A 22,696-nucleotide genomic window follows, 5' to 3' on the forward strand; every position below is an offset into this window, starting at 1 on the left:
TTTATTGATGATATGAATATGATAGAAGTAGTTACTCAGTGGAAACTAATCTAAGATATTTTGATATTTCAGATGCCGACAATAGTTGATGCAGATAGATTGTATAGTTTTGATTTAATCACAGCTAATGAACATATACAAGAAAGTGAGGTGAGTCGAATTCCTGAATCCCGATTCCACAGTTCAGGATCCAGTTCCACCGTTCAGGATCCAGTTCCACAGTTCAGGATCCAGTTCCACAGTTGACTCATCGACAATTGTTTGATTGTTGGTTTTGTGGAATTAAGAATCTAATATGGCGGAAATGGCTGTGAGGGTGTCCCCTCCTGCCCCTCCCCTCCCCCTTCTCCCCCGCTCCCCCTCCTTATACATTCAAAATCTGTCAACTATGGTGCGTGCAATATTTTTATGATAAATACAAGTAGTTATTTCGAGGGTTAATGCAGTAATTTCCTGCGACCAAATTGCATTGACTCACGATAGAGAGAGGACAGATGAGAGAAAGAGGGTTCACGTGAGGCTCACTAATTGATTCACTGATAATCCAGTCCAACATCCTCGCCATAAACATCCAGCAAATCTTTTGTTGTTTTTTTTTTCGAATATTTTCTCCAATCTATGAATAATGTATGAATTGAATGAAGTTTATTGAACTCTTTTCACCGAGTTCATCGTGATCTATTTCATTCAGAAGTTTATGAGAGGGAATTGAGATAATTGAATGATGACTAGTATCAACTATTGTTAGGAGAGATTCATATAGATAATTGAGTCAGCTGTAGGCATCACGTATGGCGATGTACTCGATATAGGGTCAAGAGCTGCGGGTATTTTCAAACATCTTAGGATACATTGATAAAAAATATTCTAGAGAAAATGCCGTCTTCAGGTTTTTTTTGGACAAACTCGTGACTTTTTCTATTTCTTTTGCAAAGATTTTATTTGGAATTAGTTTGAATATCAGAAGTTTCATATCTGATTCTTCATTCATAGAATCCTCAATGATATGAAACGTGTGAATTAAAACATTTGTTGATGATGAACTGTATAGAAGAATACAGTGTACAGTGATAGTGGTCACGCAGACAGACACACAGACTCACTGCTGAGAATATCTGGGTGTGGCTCACTTTCTCTTCAGCATTAACGATATTTGAAACGATATAGAAATATCATATTTAGATAATATCATTGTTAATATCCGCGTGGAATAAGATCATCGTCTAAATATCATCATCGCAATAGAAAAACTCTCGAAATCTGATAGAAACGCCACACCTGGTTCACTGAGTATTTATCTGATTTTCACTAGGTTTAACGGTTACTAATAACTCAGTCAGTCATTTACCGGTTCAGACTGGATGCAAGATTGTTTTCATGAACCGAAATCTACTTCGAATTAATAGAAAAATTGTGTAAATTGATAGAATACTCAAATTATATTTGTACCTCTTGTTTTGTTACTAGCCGGTGGGTTTGTAAGGGGCACCAAATCAAATGAATAAGAAAAATCTACTGAATGGGACAATTCCACCAATTTTAAGATCAAAATATCCACTTATTACCAGTAGCTGCTGTCGGTAGCTGTTATCAGTAGCTGTTATCAGTAGCTGTTATCAGTAGCTTTACTGTCCCGTGACGCTGATTTTATCAGTGTTCTATTAATGACATCTATTGGAAACTAAGAACATTTTAATCTCAAATCATGTTTTTATGCTTTACTGAAATCAGTGGCTTATTTCTAAAATCTTTTCCTCATCCGTAATGAATTCATTTTTAAACACGTTTGAATTGATAACTAACGATGACGCGTTGTATTTGGTGCTATTTTTAACAGGTTTTAATCAGCAGTGTTTAAAATGAGACGAGATAATGAGGAATCAGTATAGAATCCCAGCTGCGACCGACCGGCTTCATTCCTGTTTGAAGTTCTCTCCCTCTCCATCAGCCCTTCCTCATATCTCCTCTCTCTCCCTCTCCTTTCCTCTCTCACTTGCCTCATCCTCTGTCTTGGTCTCCCTCAGATCTCCCCTCTCCCTGCTCTCCCCTCTCTCTCTCTCCGGCTCTGGTCTCGGATGTGATGTGTCACCTTTGTTGAAGTTCCGCTCGGAAATGATCCATGAATAATCACTGTTCCCGAGACACCTATAAATCTAGCTGCACAATAGTGTTTAAATTTGATGACACATTAACATGACTTATAGATCGGAACCATCCTGGTTAAGAGTATATCGGAACCACCCTGGCTTAGAGTGTATCGGAACCACCCTGGCTTAGAGTATATCGGAACCATCCTGGTTTAGAGTATATCGGAACCATCCTGGCTTAGAGTATATCGGAACCATCCTGGCTTAGAGTATATCGGAACCATCCTGGCTTAGAATATATCGGAACCACCCTGGCTTAGAGTATATCGGAACCACCCTGACTTAGAGTATATCGGAACCATCCTGGCTTAGAGTATATCGGAACCATCCTGGCTTAGAATATATCGGAACCACCCTGGCTTAGAGTATATCGGAACCATCCTGTTTTAGAATAGATCGGAACCTGCTGGTTACAGGCCGGTTCCACTCGGCTGGTTGGCTCATTTATACCCACAGCTTGCAGGTAGTTTCAACTTGTTGAGGGTGGGTTATCCCTGCTGCTGCTGCTGCCTATTCTAGCAGGACTGTAGGACACCGTCCACACACACACACAGATTTAGTTACAAATTTTGGAACGGATCTTGATCGGTCTTTTAGGTCGGTCCAAATTGGAACAGTCCAATAATGACCAATTTGGAATGGACTTTTTGCTGGTGTGTACGCTTGGTCCGGGCCAAATTTAGACCATTCTAAATAAAATAGTGTGAATGTGGCTTATTTGAATGGTTAAATATAAAGATAGTGTTAAGATTATCACAACTGGAATCTATCGGGTTTATCAGTGAATCTATTGGGTATATCAGTGATTCTGGGTTTATCTCTTAAGTCAGTATATCATTGAGTATATTACTTCGGTCTGTGAATAGAAAAAAGAAACTGATTGAATAGAGAAATCAATAGGAATAGGTTTACATTGTTTGATAGATCTCAGCTCACCGGGGTCAGCCTTTGTTAGTCTTTATACAAGCTAAATTAGTTATTAATGGAAAATGCTTTTGATGATGTGGCATAAGAAAGAGGGTAGAGGGAGAGAGGGAGAGAGGAGAGAGGAAGAGAGGGAGGGAGAGGAGGGAATTAACTCACAGGTGTAAAACATCTGTGCGTCTCATATTCAAACTTATCTTTCAGGATCATGTAGTTTTCATCATGATCCAATCTCCTTAAAACTGAAGTTTAAAATATTCTGCGAAAATGTTTATAGGTTTAGGAAATGCATGAAATATGAATCGGTTATAAGATTGAAGAGAAGAGATGGAGGGTGGTTCTGGTGGTGGGATATGTGATGATTCAGAAGAGTTTGATTCAAGTATTTCCTGTGCTGTCAAATTTCAATTGCTCTGACAACATTTTACCTGAGGTTTAAGAGTTTAAACTAGCTGTCATCGCTTCACGTAATTCAGCTCAGATTTCATTCCTATTCCTCAGTCTAATTACACGTAGTTAAGAGTGACTGCAGTTTACATCATCCCAAATACAAGGTCTCTAAAGCGCTCCTAAACATAGACTCCAATTTACGCATCAACGCAACGTCCTAAACCCCTTCTCTATCCAGTGTTAGCTGTAGTTTGGCTGAGAATTGGTCTCTGATACAGTTAATGAAAAATCTGAATTGATATTCATATCTTATATTATATAGATTTATATGAATTATATCGGGAATAGATAAATTCATTCCGTAAATTAAAATAATTCTGTATGAACTGTTAGTTTTCGTATGTTTCTAGTATACAGACGTCAGTCGTGTTGAGCTCTGTGAATATCTCATGGCACCGGTGTTGTGCTGCTGCGTGTCAACCAATCTAATTATTGCCCGGGCTAATTCATTTATTTATGCTATATTACACATATCTTTAGGTCTCAGTAAAACATGTAAAGATTGAATTAGTTGTAAAGTAATTGAGTTGTGCAGTCAATCAATACAAATACTACATCATTTACCTGCATGTAATAAATTGAGCGGTTTAACATTTTACACGAAACATTGAAATATTGTAGTAGTATTTGTTGTGATTAATGATAGGTGTGTCAGACTACTGTTGTGTGCATGATCAGACACAGAGAGAGAGACGACTGATAGAGATGATTCATCCGCTGTGAAACCTTTCAAAAAGTAACAAAGCCAGAAATCATCAGATAGAAAACAATGAATTCACCTGTTCTCTGTCTGTCTGTGTCTGTCTCTTCAGGCTATCACTCCTCTCCTCTCCTCTCTCCTCCCTCCTCTCTCCTCTCCTCTCTCTCCTCTCTCCTCTCTCTCCTCTCCTCTCTCCTCTCTCCTCTCCTCCCTCCTCTCTCCTCTCCTCCCTCCTCCCTCCTCTCTCCTCTCTCCTCTCCTCACTCCTCTCTCCTATCTCCTCTCTCTCCTCTCTCCTCTCCTCCCTCCTCCCTCCTCTCTCCTCCCTCCTCTCTCCTCACTCCTCCCTCCTCCCTCCTCTCCTCCCTCCTCTCCTCCCTCCTCTCTCTCTCCTCTCTCCTCTGTTTTGTCAGTTTTGTCAACATTGAATCACATTTAAGAAGTCCCTTAATACCTTTAATAATAGACTGAAAAGTGATTCTTAAGTCAAATTGAAAATGATCCTGTGAATCTGCAATGGGAATTCTGTAGAATCGGTACAATTAAACAAATTGAACCTGGTCTCTCTCTCTCTCTTTCACTTTCTGCTGTGGTCAGATGCCATCGGGGATTGTGTGCAAATCCTGTCAACTGATAGGATTAGGATTAAGATTGTTTTACAGTATCCTGCTTAGTGACTGAGCATAAATCCTGCAACTAAAAAGCGATTAAGTTTGTGATAGCATCAGCAGTAGCAGCCGCAGCAGCAGCAGCAGCAGCAGTAGCAGCAGCAGCAGCAGCAGTAGCAGTAGCCCTCCCTGGTATAAATAATGTTTATAAGACTAATGACTATTAGAAGACAGTCTTGCTCGGTTATTCCTCGATACATTGCCTTCGGTATTGATCAGTACATGAAAAATGATGTCTAACCATCACCATGCTGTGTAATTTTATATCATTAACTCACTGCTACTAAGTGCCATAGTTAAGACTAATGAAGTTGTCAACATTTCAAGGTGCAATTTCTTTCTGATGTTATGAATCATGAGGATGAAAGGTTCCTCGAAGCACAAGTGGTCACAAGTATCACAGTTTTTCAGACCCTCTCCGTGTGATGCAGCTTCTATGCCGTCTAGTTGAGATTTTTTACCTAATTTTCTAGAATTATGAATTATCTTGATTCTGGATTCTGCTGGACATCGAAGACCAATTTATCCTTTGATCACCAGGGTATCGCATGTATCCTGTGTCTGGGTATCACGGGTATCATGTTTCTGAGTGTATCCCAGGTATCGCAGGTAACCCATGTATCCGGTAACCCGGGTATCCTGTAACCCGGGTATCCTATGTTTATCTTGTTAGCAATTCATCAATTAATCAAATATAAGTAAATGCCATTGCCATGGATACTGCATCCTGTATTTACAAGTGGATGCAGTTTGGTTTGGTTTTTTTTTTTTAAATAGTTTTTACACAGATTCTGGGGAATGGGTAGGAGTACTCGAGTAGGTCGTTCAGCTGTGTGGAGAGCTGAACCCGAGCGCATTGGTTTATTACATCAAACACCTGGATTTATCCATCTATAGAAACATTTCATTCAATTTCATTTCATTTGAAAATGTTTGTTAAGAATATAGTGATTTTAGAGCCCTTGAACTGTGTATCATACCTACCTACCTATACAGGCCACTCTCCCTCTCTCTCTCTCTCTCTCTCTCTCCTCTCTCCCTCTCTCTCTCTCTCTCTCTCTCTCTCTCTCTCTCTCTCTCTCTCTCTCTCTCTCTCTCTCTCTCTCTCTCTCTCTCTCTCTCTCTCTCTCTCTCTCTCTCTCTCTCTCTCCCACTTTCTCTCTCCCTCTCTCATTCCCTCTCTCATTCAGTATATTTTTGAATGATCGAATAAAAGTGTTTGATTGTTGTTACTAAGAGCAGCAGTTGTTTAATTGGCTGCTTGAACATGTTTCTGTGAGGACGCTGTCTATATATCAGATAGGATACATTGATGATGATGGCGCGGTAGGGCGCGGGCAATCACGGGAAGAGGGTACAGACTGGAGGGAGTGGGCAATCACGGGCAAGAGGGTATAGACTGGAGGGAGCGGGTAGTCACGGGCACGAGGGTGCTGGCAGTCATCTTCCTGAAGATGAGTAAGGAAAGACTATTAATTCAAAGAAACATTTCTGACTCTTTTCATTTCTAATGTGGCATTTTGTATATCTTTCACATGTATTTTATATCTTTTCGCTTATCTTTTATTTCTTACTGAAATGAATATTCGATGATATATATATATATATATATATATTGTAGTTAATGCGATGGATTACGAGTCAATTTGATGCTTTATGGAACGCGTGTACAGTAAAGAACGCGCCGGCCGATCATCCTGATATAGCACCTAATGGATACTTATACACGTGGAGACCGTGGGAACATATATACGCTATCAACAAAGTAGGCAAAGGACCGAACATCCCGGTATATAACCCTAGTGGAAAATATGTCGTCAAACTTTACTGGATGGTAAGTTGAAACGTGAGAGGAATCAGAACGTGACCTTGTGATACACCCACCCGGTGTTCTAATGCGCGACCGCGTTAAAGTAATGTTTTAAAATCTACCCAAATATGACTCATAATCAAACGATATACAAACTGTCTATAATAGAGTTAGGATTAGTTTATTTTCAATGAATACAAGAATTCTGAGTACTGTTGAAGAACCAGACATTTATTAATCATTAAAATCACCATGATAATACGTCAGTCGACTGAGTAGTCTGTCCTCACCTGCCACAGATAGCTATTGTCATACATTGTTCTTCCGATAAATACAAGTTTTATTGAAGGATTGTGTTTATATGCTGTTTCGATGTCGCTCCAATGCTGGGGCTTCTCTTCATTGATTATTCCTTCCGTATCATATTTCAATAAATTATTCTGATTAATGCGAATATCTATGAGGCACGGTCTGTTGTAGACGAGATAAGCTTCGTTTTATGATAATCTTCCTGTAAAGATACCGATTCACGACTGATTTACCGAATTCAAATCATTTTCATGCATGAAATATCAAAAGATTTATAGAAGATTATCCTGGTTTGGCGATATTTTTGCACCTTCACCCCTCCACCTTCACACTTGACTCATTCATCTGATATTTATATCAAACTTACAGTGAGAGAGATTTTTGACGGTATAACAAACAGATAATTGGCATCAAAAACGAGAAATCCTCTATTTATTCTCTATTCCTCTGAACTGATCAAATCTTATAGCAATATTCAGTGGGTACACGTTATTTAAGTGTAATATATTCTGGTGACCATGGACAAAATGACACTCGATATCTTGACCTTAGCAAACTACGGTCTTTGGAGATCTTTAGGAGGCAACTTAAACATTTCCTCTTTACTGAGGCTTTTATGTGAAGCGCTCTGAGTGGCTTTTTCATGGGCTGGATTTAGCGCTATATAAAACACATATTATTATTATTATTATTATTATTATTATTATTATTATAATTATTATTGTTATTATTATTATTATTATGTGCTTTTGATCCAGTCTGGATGTACCCTGGCTGTACAGTAGAGTATATATTACATAAACATTGAACAGTGAGTTTGTTTAAACAGTGATATCTGTGTGTGTGTGTTGTAGTATTGAAACTGAAAACTGTGAACTTTGCTTCATCATTGTCACAGTTTTATCAATACTATCAGCTGTCGTCAACTTTAAAAAACTTCTATGAAAATAATAAAAAAAACTTTCATCTTTTGAAAAGCGTTTGGGAATTATTTTTGATATGGAAGTGTTCGTGAAGTTAATTGGGCCTCGAAGGTTTTTATGGACGGCCGTAAAAGTCGGGTAAAGTTTTTATTCAACATCAAAGTGAATCGTAGGTAATATGAATCTAAATCTCACAGAAACAGAGAACAGAAACAGAGACAGACAGTGAGAGGAGAGAGAGGAGAGAGAGAGGAGAGAGAGAGGAGAGAGAGAGGAGAGAGAGAGGAGAGAGAGGGAGAGAGAGGGAGAGAGAGCAGAGTTGATAATTATCAACAGGAATCAGATTACACAATGAAGTCTAACACACACACAGTCTCATCCCATTGTTTAACAACCATCGCTGTTCATCTAGTCGTTTATATTCGTTAATTTCACTAGTATCTTATTTCTGTGTTTTTTAGGGTGTTTGGAGGAAGATTATTGTCGATGATAATTTACCGTTCGATGAAACTGATCGATTGTTGTTACCGGCTACGTCTCTGAAACATGAATTATGGCCGATGTTGTTGACTAAAGCTTTACTGAAAGTTGCGGCTCTCGAGTTAGTTTTCTATTAGATCTTTATACAGTGAAACTCCCGGGGGCCGGCTCCATAGTTATATCTTACACTTACTATCAATCTAAGACCATCTTAGTTATACTGCTAATCTAACGGCTTAAAACCAATCTCAAGATTTAGGACCACATTTTGTCTTAAGTCGAAACTATGAAACCAAGCCCCAGAAGTTGTCATAGTTGTGACAACTTATTCAAATGACTTACACTTAGTAAATTGAATTGGAAATAGAAATTGAGACTAAAAAAATAGAGCTGATTTTAGTAATGTGATACCTGCATCTACGTAATGATTATATATATATATATATGTATATGTTACAGTTATAGCGGTGGAAGTCAATGTTGTGAATTCGGTGATTTCAGTATTATACAATGTTTAACTGGTTGGCTGCCTGAAGTTATACCTTTACAGTAAGTTTTGAGTTTGAATAAGATTCCATGTCACACAAACCAATTATTAAATTTACTTTGATTTATTCAATTAAATGTTTCTGAGAACTATGAAATTGATTCCTCGGTTTGAGTCGGAGTGAAATTATAATAATAATAATAATAATAATAATAATAATGATAATGATAATGATAATAATAATGATGATGATGATGATGATGATGATGATGATGATGATGATGATGATGATGATGATGATGATGATGATGATGATGATGATGATGATGATGATGATGATGATGATGATGATGATGATGATGATGATGATGATGATGATGATGATGATGATGATGATGATGATGATGATGATGATGATGATGATGATGATGATGATGATGATGATGATGATGATGATGATGATGATGATGATGATGATGATGATGATGATGATGATGATGATGATGATGATGATGATGATGATGATGATGATGATGATGATGATGATGATGATGATGATGATGATGATGATGATGATGATGATGATGATGATGATGATGATGATGATGATGATGATGATGATGATGATGATGATGATGATGATGATGATGATGATGATGATGATGATGATGATGATGATGATGATGATGATGATGATGATGATGATGATGATGATGATGATGATGATGATGATGATGATGATGATGATGATGATGATGATGATGATGATGATGATGATGATGATGATGATGATGATGATGATGATGATGATGATGATGATGATGATGATGATGATGATGATGATGATGATGATGATGATGATGATGATGATGATGATGATGATGATGATGATGATGATAATAATAATAATAATAATAATAATCTTATTTTCTTTATTCAGTGCAATTTATAATGAAAGAATTCTCAATAATGAAACTGAATCCCGTAACAATCTGTATGTGTGACATCTCTAATACCGCCTCAGTTCATTTCTGTTTGGTTTTTTCATGTTTGAAAGTTTAAAGATATTTTTCAGTTGATATTGATGACATATTTCGATATTTTGATGATTTGCTTGGTTTTCAATTTTGATGGTTTTCTGATCTGTAATTCTGCTCAGATGAGTTTTTTCCCGGTGCTACCACTAGATTCGAAGATGTTTGTTGATAATCCTGTGATGTGTAAAATGAGATATCAACAAATTAAAACCATCAATTGATATCCGATATTTTACCTGCAGTTCTTAGAATTGTCTCGGAATATTTCGATATTTCTAATCCTCGTAAACTATGAAAAATGTAAAATTACCTCGAAAGAATAGCAGCAAATTTCAAACAAACTGATTTCGATATCATCGTTTAATCATCTCAGAAAGTGTCGTTTTACCTGAAAAACATGTGAATCAATTTTTCAGTGACAATTAATGAAGTAATTTTCATTGAAATCCATCCCTGAAAACATCAGTCACACAATAATCAATAAACTGCGTATATGAATAATCAATATTATTGATTTTGTATTGATAGATACGGACATATGGAAGAAATTTGGGATTTATTAAAAACGTCGTTAGATGAATGGAAATTACCGGAAACTGAACCATTGAATTCACCGGAGAATACTGAGGATACAACCCTGGTAAATATTATACCTCCCTCTCCCTCCCCCTCCCTCTCCCTCTCCTCCCCCTCCCTCTCCCTCTCCTCCCCCTCCCTCTCCCTCTCCTTTCAATTCAGCCCGAACCATTGAATTCAACGGATGATACTGGGGATACAACCCTGGTAAATATTATACCTCCTTCCCCCTCCCCCTCCCCTCTCCCCAAACCATTGAATTCATCGGATGATACTGACGATACTAACCAGGTAAATATCATACCTCTACCTCCCTTTCCCTACACTGAGCTATCTAACCTATCAGACCACTGACGACCCCTCTGTGTATCCCTTTCATATTCTTACACTTCCTCCTCTGCCCTATCACCTGTGATCCAGTCCTCCACCTCACCTCCACGCTCCCCTACAAACTATCCGAGTCATCTTTAACTAAACTTATAGATCATAGAATGTTCACTGATATCTCCTGCCCCTATCACCCATGTGACCCCCTATCTCCTGCCCCTATCACCCATGTGGCCCCCTCCCCTCTCACGACCCCTCGTCCCCTGCCTGTAGCTTACTGTTTTGAGTGTATAATAAATGATAATGATGTATTTGAGAGGAATTGCTGGTTGGTTGTGTCTATGATTTATACTCCGTTCTGGTTGGTCGTCTTATTATCAAACATCTACATTTGTTTATCATAAACAATTCTCTTCATGACGACAGTCGCCAAGAGGAGCACAGTAGTGCCATCTATCGGCCTTAATCGATACTAATTGATTACAGGAGAATAAAGATTGCGAACGTACGGACACAAGAGAGAAACTAGAGAAAGAGAAAACAAAAGACGGGAAGAAAGAAGAAAAGGGAAAAGGTTTGAATTGTGAATTATGTTTCAAATTATATCGTAAAACTGCTGTAAAACGGAGTATAATAACGATAGATCGATTGATGCGTTTCAGATAAAGGAAAAGATGGAAAAGATAAGAAAGACAAAGATAAGGATAAACACAGTAAGTTCTTATCGGTGGATTCCTGCGAGTTGAATTTCCACCGAACTCAAACACGGATCTTAGAACCGTTCTAATCTATAAGTAGATTCGTAGAGTAGCCTGGTGTTGACCGGGTTTAGAATAAATATCGAGACAAGTAGAACTACATAGGTTGATTCACCTGATGAAGCTTCTATTCATTAGTAGCGAAAGCTCGTGCGTCAAATGAATAGTTAACCTATAAAGTACTACTCGTCTCATTATCTAACTATTCGTATCATTGTCTAACATTGAATTATCCAGACCCCATTCTCGAGTTAGGAACTCGGTGAATTGAACTCACAATTATTTATCTTTATTCGTTTGTTTTGTAGAAGAGAAATCGAATATTGGTGAAGAGACAGTTTTACCGGAATCACCAGAAATGGTTGTATTTGCCAGTTATAACAGTTTACCGAAATACCCAGTACGAGTTTCACTGTTAGCTGAAATGGTACGTTCTCGTAAAATCTATTCCCAGATATTTGAAACGACAGTCTATATTTCATTGTCTCTAACCTGTTTTTCGTTGGTCTATGTATCAATAATAACTATCTTTAATTGCCTGTTTGATGTGATATTGATTGATATTGATTTTTAGGCCGATGCGAGTGAAAGATTAAGACAGATGGGATTATCTCACATGTATCCACATCCTGTATGGATTACACAAACTAGATCATGTCCTCTGGAACCTCCCCCACCTCCTGAGGTTATACCGAACTGGAAAACTATCAGACCTAGAATTAAAAAACCACTGCCAACTGATGAACCTAAAGGTAATTATTATTTTCATCCCTCAACTCACTGAATGGGTATTATTAGCAGGTTCCCCTTCAAACCAATGAGGGGGAATTATTAGCAGGTTCCCCTCAAACCTCTGAGCTCACTGCGGGTATTATTAGTAGCTGGTTTGTGGTTTCTTTGATGGAGAAAGGCCAAAGAATTCTGCCACCATTATATATATTGAAAAGAAACCAGTGTCCACTCAGGGCCCAGTTGGAGCCCAGTTGGAGCCCACTGTGACCCAGTTGGAGCCCACTGTGGCCCAGTCGGGGTCCACTGCCTCATCTTTTGATTCATAGTTGAATTGTATCATTTTCACAGAAGAAGAAATCGAGAAGCGAATTCAATGTTTACATGTAACGTCACCGTTCCTGAATTATAAAGTTAGTCCGGTTCCGATTCCAGTTCACACGTGAGTTCTGATCCGTATCGAGCTGCTGATATTCTAACAATCTCCGATCATTTCATCTAATTCTCGTTTTCCGTTTTCAGTCATCGCCCGAAATCAGCTCTAGAACGAGGAGGTTCACGCCAGGGCTCAACAGGTGTCGCCGCTATCGAGGAAACCGATGAGAGTATCCCGGAAACGCCGGTGGAGCCCCCTAGTGAGCAGATCGAGCAGGAAGCACCGAGGGTAGAGATTACTATTACTGTATGTATTTATATATATACCTCAATCTACTGTGCAGTGTTTCTACTATCCTTTTATCTTAGATCTCAGGTTGAAGGGAGGGAAATACATTTCATTTCAATCTATTTCTTCTCTTTATTTCGTGTTTAACCCAAGAACTCAATTCATTGTACAAGCACCAGCAGTGTGTTCAGGGGTATCGTTACAATATGAATCAATCCTTATTGAAATGAGGAATAATTCATCTGCACAGTTGATGGTATATAGTTGCTTGCTTTACCCCCTACTCCTCCCCATGTCCACTTACCACTGCCCATTGTCCACTCTATACTGCCCCAACTGCCCACTGCCCCGAGTATACTTCCACTGCCCACTACCCCCTACCCATTGCTGCCCAAATTGCCAAATTATATTATCAGCTTCATTTAACATCCAATATAATAATTTATAAATGCAGATAAATCAACAAATAGCTGCTGCTGCCTATATAACTCATATATTAATTGATATCCCAGTTCTAAATTCATCTTTCTCTTTTGATTTTGGAAACAGCTAAGAATATATCACCGTATTCTGTTGAATGTTCACCGCTCTCTGTCTCAATCTCTCAGTTTCTGCCACTTTTCTTGTTGAATATTTGTTCCAAATTTATGAACATTCGTTACGTTCATCATTTTCAATTAATTACTGATATTTTCTATGATAATAAGAAACGAATTATATAGACTTTAAATCATAGTTTAACCGTAGGCAAAAATGTCTAATACAGTGGAACTGAATTCTGAAGTCATCTCTAGTTAAGAATACCAGTTGTATTTATAATTCTATTTACTGATATATAGTTCATCATTTGGATCGGTCATCAACATGATCATGAAGTTTCACTGTATTTCAAGTTATTTCGTAAATGCTACATTGGTTAAAGAACTTTAGGGTTAACTATAAAACCAGTCCTGTATAGCTGATACATAGGTGAAAATCAGTATTGAATGCTTTGCTTTGCTTCTCTAAAAACAGCCCGCAGCGATCGAAACCAATCCCGTTATACCTAACAACAACAACAATATCATCACTGATAAAAAAACAACTAAAGATGGAGGAAAAAAACAACGTGATAAATCACCGTCTACTTCGCGTAGACCTTCTTCAATCATGTCTGAACATACAACAACAGTAAGTGACATCCGTTTTACATCCAGTTCTTCTATATTTCAATTAGAAATTGAATCAACTTTTCAGTAACATCGATGAAAAATATACCAAACACCGAGTCGAAATGTCAAATATCTCTTTGAAAACTCGTTTGTTTATATTTAATTCAGGGTTTTGATTCACGGAAAAGTTTATGCTTAGAACGGTTAATTTAAAACATGAAATAACAATAACGGCTAAACAGAAAACTTGATTTTGAATTTTTCGCCGAATTGGACGTATTGCATAGTTGAAATATGACTCATTGGTTGAATTGTTGGAAATGAACTGATAGAGTCAAACTGAACAGATATCTGTAGAACTGGATCCTGGTGTTTGAAAATCCAGCTCCGTGGTTCATGGAAAATGAACTTATTTTGGAAACGTAAAACTGTCTGTTAATAATTCCATCTAGTTGCATGTTGATTCCTATTCCAGCTCTAATCAAATCAGCTTGCCTTATTTATATAAAAGCTAACAAACTCAGCTACTTGTGCAGTTTATATACGTTAAACCTATTTGAATGAAATATTGTAAATTTGATTTGTTTAGACGGCGAAGTCGGCCTCGAAGAAACCTTCGAAAGATTTAGATAAAAGTAAAGATCGAACTGCTTCAGCAACGAAAAAAATATCTACAGCAGAACGAACGGAAAAAGGTAAAGTGTCAGTGAAGAGATAATCTACATACAATTCATTGAACCATGGACTCTATATGATTAAACATAGTTCCACATCCCGTTCCACTGTTCTGTATCCACATTTCAGAATCCAGTTCTCAGAATTAAAACTCTGATGGAAATAAACCAATTTTAACTGAAACTTATTGCAGAACTGTTGAACTTGGTGCAGGTAGTTTCATACTTTGTCCTCCACATTTACTGATCTAGTGTTTTTCTGTTGTATAGAATCCAAACAAGGCAGCGCTCCGTCAATGAGTGATGGTATCGAGGGTTCTGAACTGGGTGAAACTCCGCGATCTGATAAAACTATCGAAGATTCGTCTCCGACAGCTGCGTCTGCTGATATCACACCTGATGATAAAACTAATAAACAAATCTGGGTTGATTTTGATGTATTTTGTAAATGTTTCAAGTAAGTTCATTGTGCGTTTGATCATTTCTGGGCTCAGCTGTTGAGCCACGGCTTAGAATTAAAATCAGTCTAATATTCTAAGTTCTATAATCAATCTAACAACTTAAGAACGAATCTTATGATTTTACACCTAAGCCATGACTCGGTTACTGGGTCCTGAGTCGGCAATTGGTTCCTGGGCTGTGTTTGTTCCAGGCCGTGTCAGGTCCTATCAGGTCTGATCACTTGACACTGATTTATTTTCACGGTTATGGTCAGTCAGTTTGTAACTGGTAATTTTTATTTGGATTATTTCAGAACTTTGATTGTGTATCACAAACCGAATACGTACCCTACAAACCAGAAACATACCGATATGAAGGTACGTACAATCCATTTACTTAAGATCATTTATTCATAGTTTGTTATATTTGTTTGTTTCTAACTTACTGCACTATTAATCATCTACCTTACAAACTACTAGTTTATCTTATTGAAGTGTCAGTATTATTAACCCTGTCCCAGCGACAGCTGCTTTTAGAGATTATTCCTCAGATTCCCATCTTCATATTTATTGATATCTCAGTTCGATATTTTCTTTCTATTTTTATCACTGAGTTTTATTTATTTATATCAATTTTTATGCGTACAATAGAAACTGGATAAAATCAATCAGGTAAAAATACATTATCATCGTTCAATAGCTTATTTTAGGACAAATAAAACTTTGGAAGTTAATTTAGAATCGACTGATATCTGAAATTATCTAATACTGTATGCACATATTGCAATCAATGCTTCTCTATATTTCTATAAAAAAACTATTTTGGAAATTCGAACTTGTTGTTTTAGCTAGAAGCATGTGTTAGAAATTATAGCAACATTTTGAAGATCAAACATTCATAAACTGATAAACATTGATGGTTATTTATAGAACTTAATTATTGCTTTCTGGTTGAGGGATAGTAGATTAGCTGTAGGGTGGATGGTGGATAGTGGATAGCTGTAGGTTGTTGTCTCTGTGAAGCCTTATCAAATACAGTTTACTTCAAATAAATCTCTTCATGTTTTCAGTGTAAATTAATCTGAATTGATTTTATTTAACAATGATGACTTCATGTGTTTAACAAGTGAAAACTATATTTATGACATCGGTTCAGTGAGATACAGTCGCTGAGGTTTGAGGGGGGATACTGAAGCTGGAGAGGGGATATTGAGGCTGGAGGGTGAGATGCTGGATTAGTTGCTGATGTTATAAATATAGTTTTAAAATGGTTTGGTGACGTTTTTACAGAGTAATGTAATGAGCGGTGGAAGCACTGCTGGTTCCGGTGCCGGCACTGGTGGTGGTGGTGGCAGTAAATCTGAAAAGAAAAGTGCACCAACAACAGCAGTGGTAAATATGTCCTCTCCATCAACTATTTCATCCTCCGCTGCTGCACCAGCTTCAACTCCTGCTCCTATAACACGACCTCTTAGCAGTAGTTATCCTCCATCACCTATATCTGTGAGTACATCATATCAGTTCATATGGTGGGCTGCTCAAGTGGGGATGGGGACAAGATGATGGGATGACAAGGGTAATCAATCTTTGGTACAATGATACTGAAGGGCAGCAAAATGTCTTACTTTTGGGGATCCATTTAAGTTATTGCTGCTATATTTCTGTCTGTTTATATATATAACACTATTTCTTATTGCTTCAGCTTCAAGCACTTCTAACATTCAGCAATTATTCAGCTCTCTAATGATAGAAAAAACTAGTGTTTAATTTGAATATTTCTCTGATTATTTTCAAGGCATCGTATGAAGACAGATCTCCATTATATTTGTGTATCCTTTTAGACAAAACCATTTTCATTTTATTCTTATAACATAAAATATTCAGGAAATAAATCACTGATCATATCATAAACAAGTTGACTTTTCAAATGGCTCCAATTGGTCTAGAGGTGTCACATGATGTGAGCTGTTGAGCTCTATTATTGTAATATCAAGCCCAAATTAGGGTTTCCATTGTGACAAACTCTAGGGCTGTGATTGGTCTAGAGCGATCACCTGATGTAAACATAAGGCCAAACCTAGGGTTAGGGTTTCCATAGTGACTAACCCCAGGGCTCTGATTGGTTGCGAACTGGTCACCTGATGTAAACAATCAGGGCAGGCCAAAACTAGGGTGATAATAGTTTATTGATATGATGAATATTGATGATGTAAATCTATCCATTTCAATATGTGAAACATCCTTGAATTGTTAGATATTTTCAAAACATGAAATAAAAGTTAAATGTTTAATTCCTTTACCTTCCTGAAAGTTGCCGACAATTTGAAGCCGACAGAAATAGTGGTATCATTCTCATGTCTGTCGCGATGGAATGAACCGCCCACTCTCGCCAGCGGTAAAGAATCACATATCAGTTTACGCGGAAAAGAAAAATCCGACGTTGAAAAAGAACCATCAAATTTAGGATCGGTTGCCGGTGACGGTAAGTGGTTTATTCATCTCTCTCTCTCTCTACTGAACACTCCTTGAATATATGTATATACATATAAATACAAATCTCACACAAATATCAATCTCTGAAATATTTTATTTTTGCTGCTTGTGATTTTCACAGATGATTCTCATAGTCAAAAAGACGGTAGGTTCTAAAATTCTCTAATCGACGCAACTAATTATGTTCAATTAATACTTGATGTTTTCAGTTAAAATTCTGGGACCGGTTTTACAGTTCTGATTTAAGAGTTAACTCATTGAAAATGAACTAATTTTAACTTGATGTTAACTCTAACTCACAATTGTGGAACTGAATCCTGGACCTGGTTTTCTAGATTTAAGTGAATATTCACTTCGTTCGTTAAGATTCTAATTCTTATCTTTAAAAATGTTTTATTTTGGTGACAATGTTATCATTTCTAGTTTAACATGTTTGCTTTTTATTAACACTGTTTTAATGCAGTAAAAATGTCGCTAATATTTGACCTTTGTTTCTAATGAAATACGAAATAATGGCTTCAAATGAAAACTATTTCTACAGAGTTCAACCTAATCAGAGAATAAGGAATTTTGATATTTTTCCCTTAGTTGGAATAATCCGTCAAAGCTTGATCACAGTTCCACAGTTGTAGGTAAAGTTATGTTGAACTATTGTTTTATCCCTGGAGAAAGATCTTTACTGTGAACTGTGGAACTGGGTCTAGAATAGTGGAACTGGGTGTTGGTATTTTAGCAAATTACTTTAGTTTCATTGGTGATGTGAATTTTTCAGAGCTCTTGATAATATTTTGTTGTGTTTATTAATGATTGATGTTACGATGTATTTTATGTAGGTTCTGGTAACATAGATTCTTTACTACAGCCACTCCAACCTGGAACTCTAGTAGCAGAACCTCATTCCTGGAAGAGTGTTGTCACTGGTCAACCAATATTACGACTAAGAACGACTGGAACTAAAGTAGCTGTGATGACTCTACCAGCCGGGTAAGGAAGGGCACAGATTAGAACCGGCATCCAGTTCAACATTCATCAGTCGATATCTGACTTAAAACATTGGAAATGATGAACTGATAAAAGTCAAACTGAACTGATAATTTTGGAACTGGATCCAGCTGAATTTGACTCCCTATTAAAACTCCCTATAATTAAGATAAGACAATAGAATTGAACTAATGATACCTCTATAGGGTAAAACCGGATCTGTGGAACTGGGTGCTAGTTACTATGGTAGTTAATGATCACAGCACAATCTGTATTTGATTGATCATTCAGATACAGAAAATGACGAAACTTGAGGAGATTGAAGATTTTATTCTTTCTCTTAATTCTTTGCTGTCAATGATTGAAGATAACGAATGAATGAATTTTGTTTTTTTAGCCGTCATGTATTAAAGATCAATATGACTTCGCCATTAGGACATCACGTTCATTTATGTTCAAGTGTTCCATTTGTATTTGGAGATGAAGAGACCGTTATGCCTCATCTTACCAAGGTACCTTACTTCAATTATAATCATTACTGTGGTCAGAACAACTGCAGTCCCTGAATTGCTCGTTTATTTCCGAATTAGTCCTCATTATGGGTGGTATTGAAATAGTTAATGATGTTTATATTTTGTAGGAAAGTTGTCGATTCATTGACAGCGCTACACAACTGATCTCAGCTATTGGTAAAGTTATACAAACATTCCATGAAACTGAAGGATTCAAACAATCCTGGGATGAACTGATTCAATTACACTGTCCTCATAGAAATATCAAAACTATCTCTAAAGTTCAACATTTTGAGGTACGTAATTATCATATTACAATATATAGATAGGAATTAAATCAAACCCAAGAGAATATTTTAGTTTATCTCAAATAGGCTTTTAAATACTTACAATGATCTTTTTCTGATGAAGGCTTAGCAAAATTCCACTTCAGTCATCTCATAGATATGTATGTCTATAAGAGCTGACAAAATGTCAGATATTCAATGCTATTATTCCCTAGATATGATAGTTTGAGGTAGAACTGGTTCATGTTTCACTGAATAAAGTTTCATTTTCATAATAACACAATAGTCTTACTGACGGAATTATTATTTTCAGTTGTTTAATCACTCGTTGTATGAAATGTTGAAGAAAGGTTTGACTGAGATTCTCAATCCTGAAATGGCGTTTGCCTGGAGGGTGTTTAACTATGACGCTATCACTCCCAATCCGCTCGGACTCACATTTGGATCCAGTCGACCCGGTAAGTTTGCTTAACCATCACTCGTTATAGTGAAATCATTCTGAGGTTCGAATCGGTAAAAATCAATATAAAATCATTTCAGAAAATCCGCCCCCTGCTGGTAAGTGTAGTAACTATACTCTACACTAACGTATAAGGCTGAGGAGGTAGAATGGTGACCTCCCCTGAGGTGCCAGTGACCTCCCTCCCTCCATAGACTCATAACGTAGCATTCATTATTATAGTAATTAATATTTGAAGACGTGTGTTAAACTGACCGAGTGTAACTCATGTTTAAGGGATGAAGTTCCCAGTTTAGTAAAAAGGTTTTTTTAGCTGTATTTTAGCGGGAGAGTTATAACCATGCTTCATATGTAGAATATATTAACTTCAATATTGATTTAATGCAGTAATTTTACAATAACTGCAGTAAAACTAACAAACTCAGGTTTACAGTAACTGTAGTTGTCAGTGATGTATCTAATCTAGAATTTACAGTAACTATTAATTGAGGTTTGTTTGATGATGATTTTGTTTGTTTGTTTGTAGCGACCGGTGGAACATCGCACAGAGGTTCAGCGAATAAACCTGGTAAAAAACGTAAGTATCTAAAACCATAATTACATTCGATTGAATCTCGTTTGAATCTCGTTTGAATCTCGTTTGAATCTGGTTTGAATCTCGATTGAATCTCGTTTGAATCTCGTTTGAATCTCGTTTGAATCTATGTTTCTACGTTTCTAACTACGATATCTCTGATATAACCTGCACTTTCATCCTGAATCCAGTTCCACAATTATCGGTTCATTTTGACTCTTGAGATTTGAAATCATTTCATTTTCGATGTTTGAACTCTCGGGTCAAATTCTAATCGAGACACTGTGGAATAAGGACACATTCTTTATTTCATGAAAACGTATTTAATCACGGGTTATGGCTCCGCCCACTTTGTTGTCTGTCTATGTAGCTCCGCCCATCGTGTTGTCTGTCAATGTTTAACCGCACTGTGTTAACTTTGTTTCTCATATTTTGAGTGGTTTGTTTGTGTTTGTTTTTCTAACAGCATCTCAAGCTGCACAACAGAATCAACAACAGGAACAAGTTAAATCAACAGGTAATGCACACATAACCCTAACCAACTGTTTCTCCCATCGCCCTGCTCCAGTATCCCCGGATGCTGTCTACTCCATCTTCTTGCTCCAATAACCCCCCGGATAACGAGAGAAATCCCACAATAACGAAGCCAAGATTGAAAATTCTATATCAGAATGATTATATTTGAGGAGCAACGTTTCGGCTAACAACTGTTAGCCATCATCAGGCGTACTGGTGATGGCTTCATTATTGTGGGATTTCTCTCGTTATCATCATACACGGATATTGAGTATCTTCTCGTCTAATCCCCTGGATACTGTCTACTCCATCTCATTGCTCCAATTACCCCCAATACTGTCTTTTCCATCTCCCTGCTCTATGACTGATCTTGATGACTACTATCCAGTTCAAATTTCACTCTGAAATCAGTCATTACTTAGTCTGATTGATGTCATTCTTCACAACTAGGAGCATGGTGCGAGTTTGATATCTGAGTGAATGATACTGAGTGTTAAAAAGTGTACTGAGTTAATAATGAAAATATATTTTGTTTTTTAGATCAAGAGAAAGTAGAAACGTGGGTGAATCGTGAACCGACTCCTGAGGAGCACGTAGCAAGTGTAAAAATACAGAGACTTTGGAGAGGTTACTATGTCAGGAAAATACGTTCATCTCGTACTCCCGGTAATTACAATCATTCTTAACCCTTTCAGTGCGGTGTATGAACCAGTGATAGATTTTGCTAGTACACCGCACTGCGGTGTATTGATGTAATTAGTAATTAGTAATTATCTCTCTTGAATGATGGCAGCACCTGTCAAACATAGTGAAATATTAGTAACTAACGATACACCGCGCCGCGGTGTAGACGCACTATAGTGGTATTCCCTTTTCAACACACTAGGGCGGAATTTTTAAAAATTTTCAAATTATCTCTAGCACTATAGGGTATTAATTAGTCAGCACTGAAAGGGTTAAATAGTTACACTTCAATCTGTCCTGACTGAAACACTGAATACAAGTTTAAACTTTTGATAATGTGATTTCTTTTTAAAGCTTTACAGTAAAACAACTTCAAAGATCTTAAACCATAAAACAACCCAGGAATCAAATATAGGCAAAAAGTACATAGTTCCTTTGTGGATCACTGTGGAAGAATTTTATTGAACTGAGTGAATTTTTTCTATTTACAGGAACTGAAGATAATTTAAAAGTGCAGGAGACATTACTGAAAGCGTGGGCGGTTTTAGAACAACAATCCGATCAGAACGGATTAGCTTTATTTAGAACAATGTTTAAAAGCGACGGTGAATTAATGTCGAGATATTCGTTTCATAAAGATGAGTGGAATAAAATTTCATACGCCGATTATTCAGGAGTTCATCCCGAACAACCGGCTCATACGTGGTTCATAGTGTTCAGGTAATTATTCATTCTCTATCATTTATTCAATCAATCGTTTGCTCAGTCGTTCGAGAGATGGGTTTAGTTAACACCAATGGATAAACATTATGGAATCTTGAAAAATGCAATTCACTATGGTATCTAACCACCTTCTGAGCAACAGGTATCTGGAGCCAGTGCACATTTCTTGGCTAAGTTTTACAGTTAGGACTAGATCATTTCTAATGTTTTAA

At 37.1% G+C, this 22,696-nt stretch overlaps 1 protein-coding gene across 1 annotated transcript in view; it reads left to right on the forward strand.

Moving 5' to 3' along the window:
• The window catches only part of LOC141915531 (androglobin-like), a 48,820-nt gene that overhangs the window by 15,063 nt on the left and 11,061 nt on the right, over nt 1–22,696 (forward strand). The window contains exons 5-32 of the mRNA XM_074807096.1: nt 73–150; nt 6,511–6,723; nt 8,393–8,532; nt 8,871–8,960; nt 10,464–10,575; nt 11,325–11,412; nt 11,501–11,551; nt 11,905–12,023; nt 12,171–12,348; nt 12,677–12,767; nt 12,848–13,007; nt 14,004–14,159; nt 14,730–14,835; nt 15,085–15,271; nt 15,569–15,632; nt 16,545–16,646; nt 17,050–17,083; nt 17,566–17,736; nt 17,869–17,892; nt 18,581–18,731; nt 19,126–19,240; nt 19,369–19,536; nt 19,841–19,985; nt 20,068–20,085; nt 20,514–20,564; nt 21,028–21,078; nt 21,618–21,743; nt 22,253–22,481. Of these exons, the coding sequence (XP_074663197.1) occupies nt 73–150; nt 6,511–6,723; nt 8,393–8,532; nt 8,871–8,960; nt 10,464–10,575; nt 11,325–11,412; nt 11,501–11,551; nt 11,905–12,023; nt 12,171–12,348; nt 12,677–12,767; nt 12,848–13,007; nt 14,004–14,159; nt 14,730–14,835; nt 15,085–15,271; nt 15,569–15,632; nt 16,545–16,646; nt 17,050–17,083; nt 17,566–17,736; nt 17,869–17,892; nt 18,581–18,731; nt 19,126–19,240; nt 19,369–19,536; nt 19,841–19,985; nt 20,068–20,085; nt 20,514–20,564; nt 21,028–21,078; nt 21,618–21,743; nt 22,253–22,481 (3,218 nt within the window). The remainder of the gene's footprint in view (nt 1–72; nt 151–6,510; nt 6,724–8,392; nt 8,533–8,870; nt 8,961–10,463; nt 10,576–11,324; nt 11,413–11,500; nt 11,552–11,904; nt 12,024–12,170; nt 12,349–12,676; nt 12,768–12,847; nt 13,008–14,003; nt 14,160–14,729; nt 14,836–15,084; nt 15,272–15,568; nt 15,633–16,544; nt 16,647–17,049; nt 17,084–17,565; nt 17,737–17,868; nt 17,893–18,580; nt 18,732–19,125; nt 19,241–19,368; nt 19,537–19,840; nt 19,986–20,067; nt 20,086–20,513; nt 20,565–21,027; nt 21,079–21,617; nt 21,744–22,252; nt 22,482–22,696) is intronic.

This window comes from Tubulanus polymorphus, chromosome 1 (assembly GCF_964204645.1).
Source record: "Tubulanus polymorphus chromosome 1, tnTubPoly1.2, whole genome shotgun sequence".
In the NCBI taxonomy this organism is placed as follows: domain Eukaryota; kingdom Metazoa; phylum Nemertea; class Palaeonemertea; order Tubulaniformes; family Tubulanidae; genus Tubulanus; species Tubulanus polymorphus.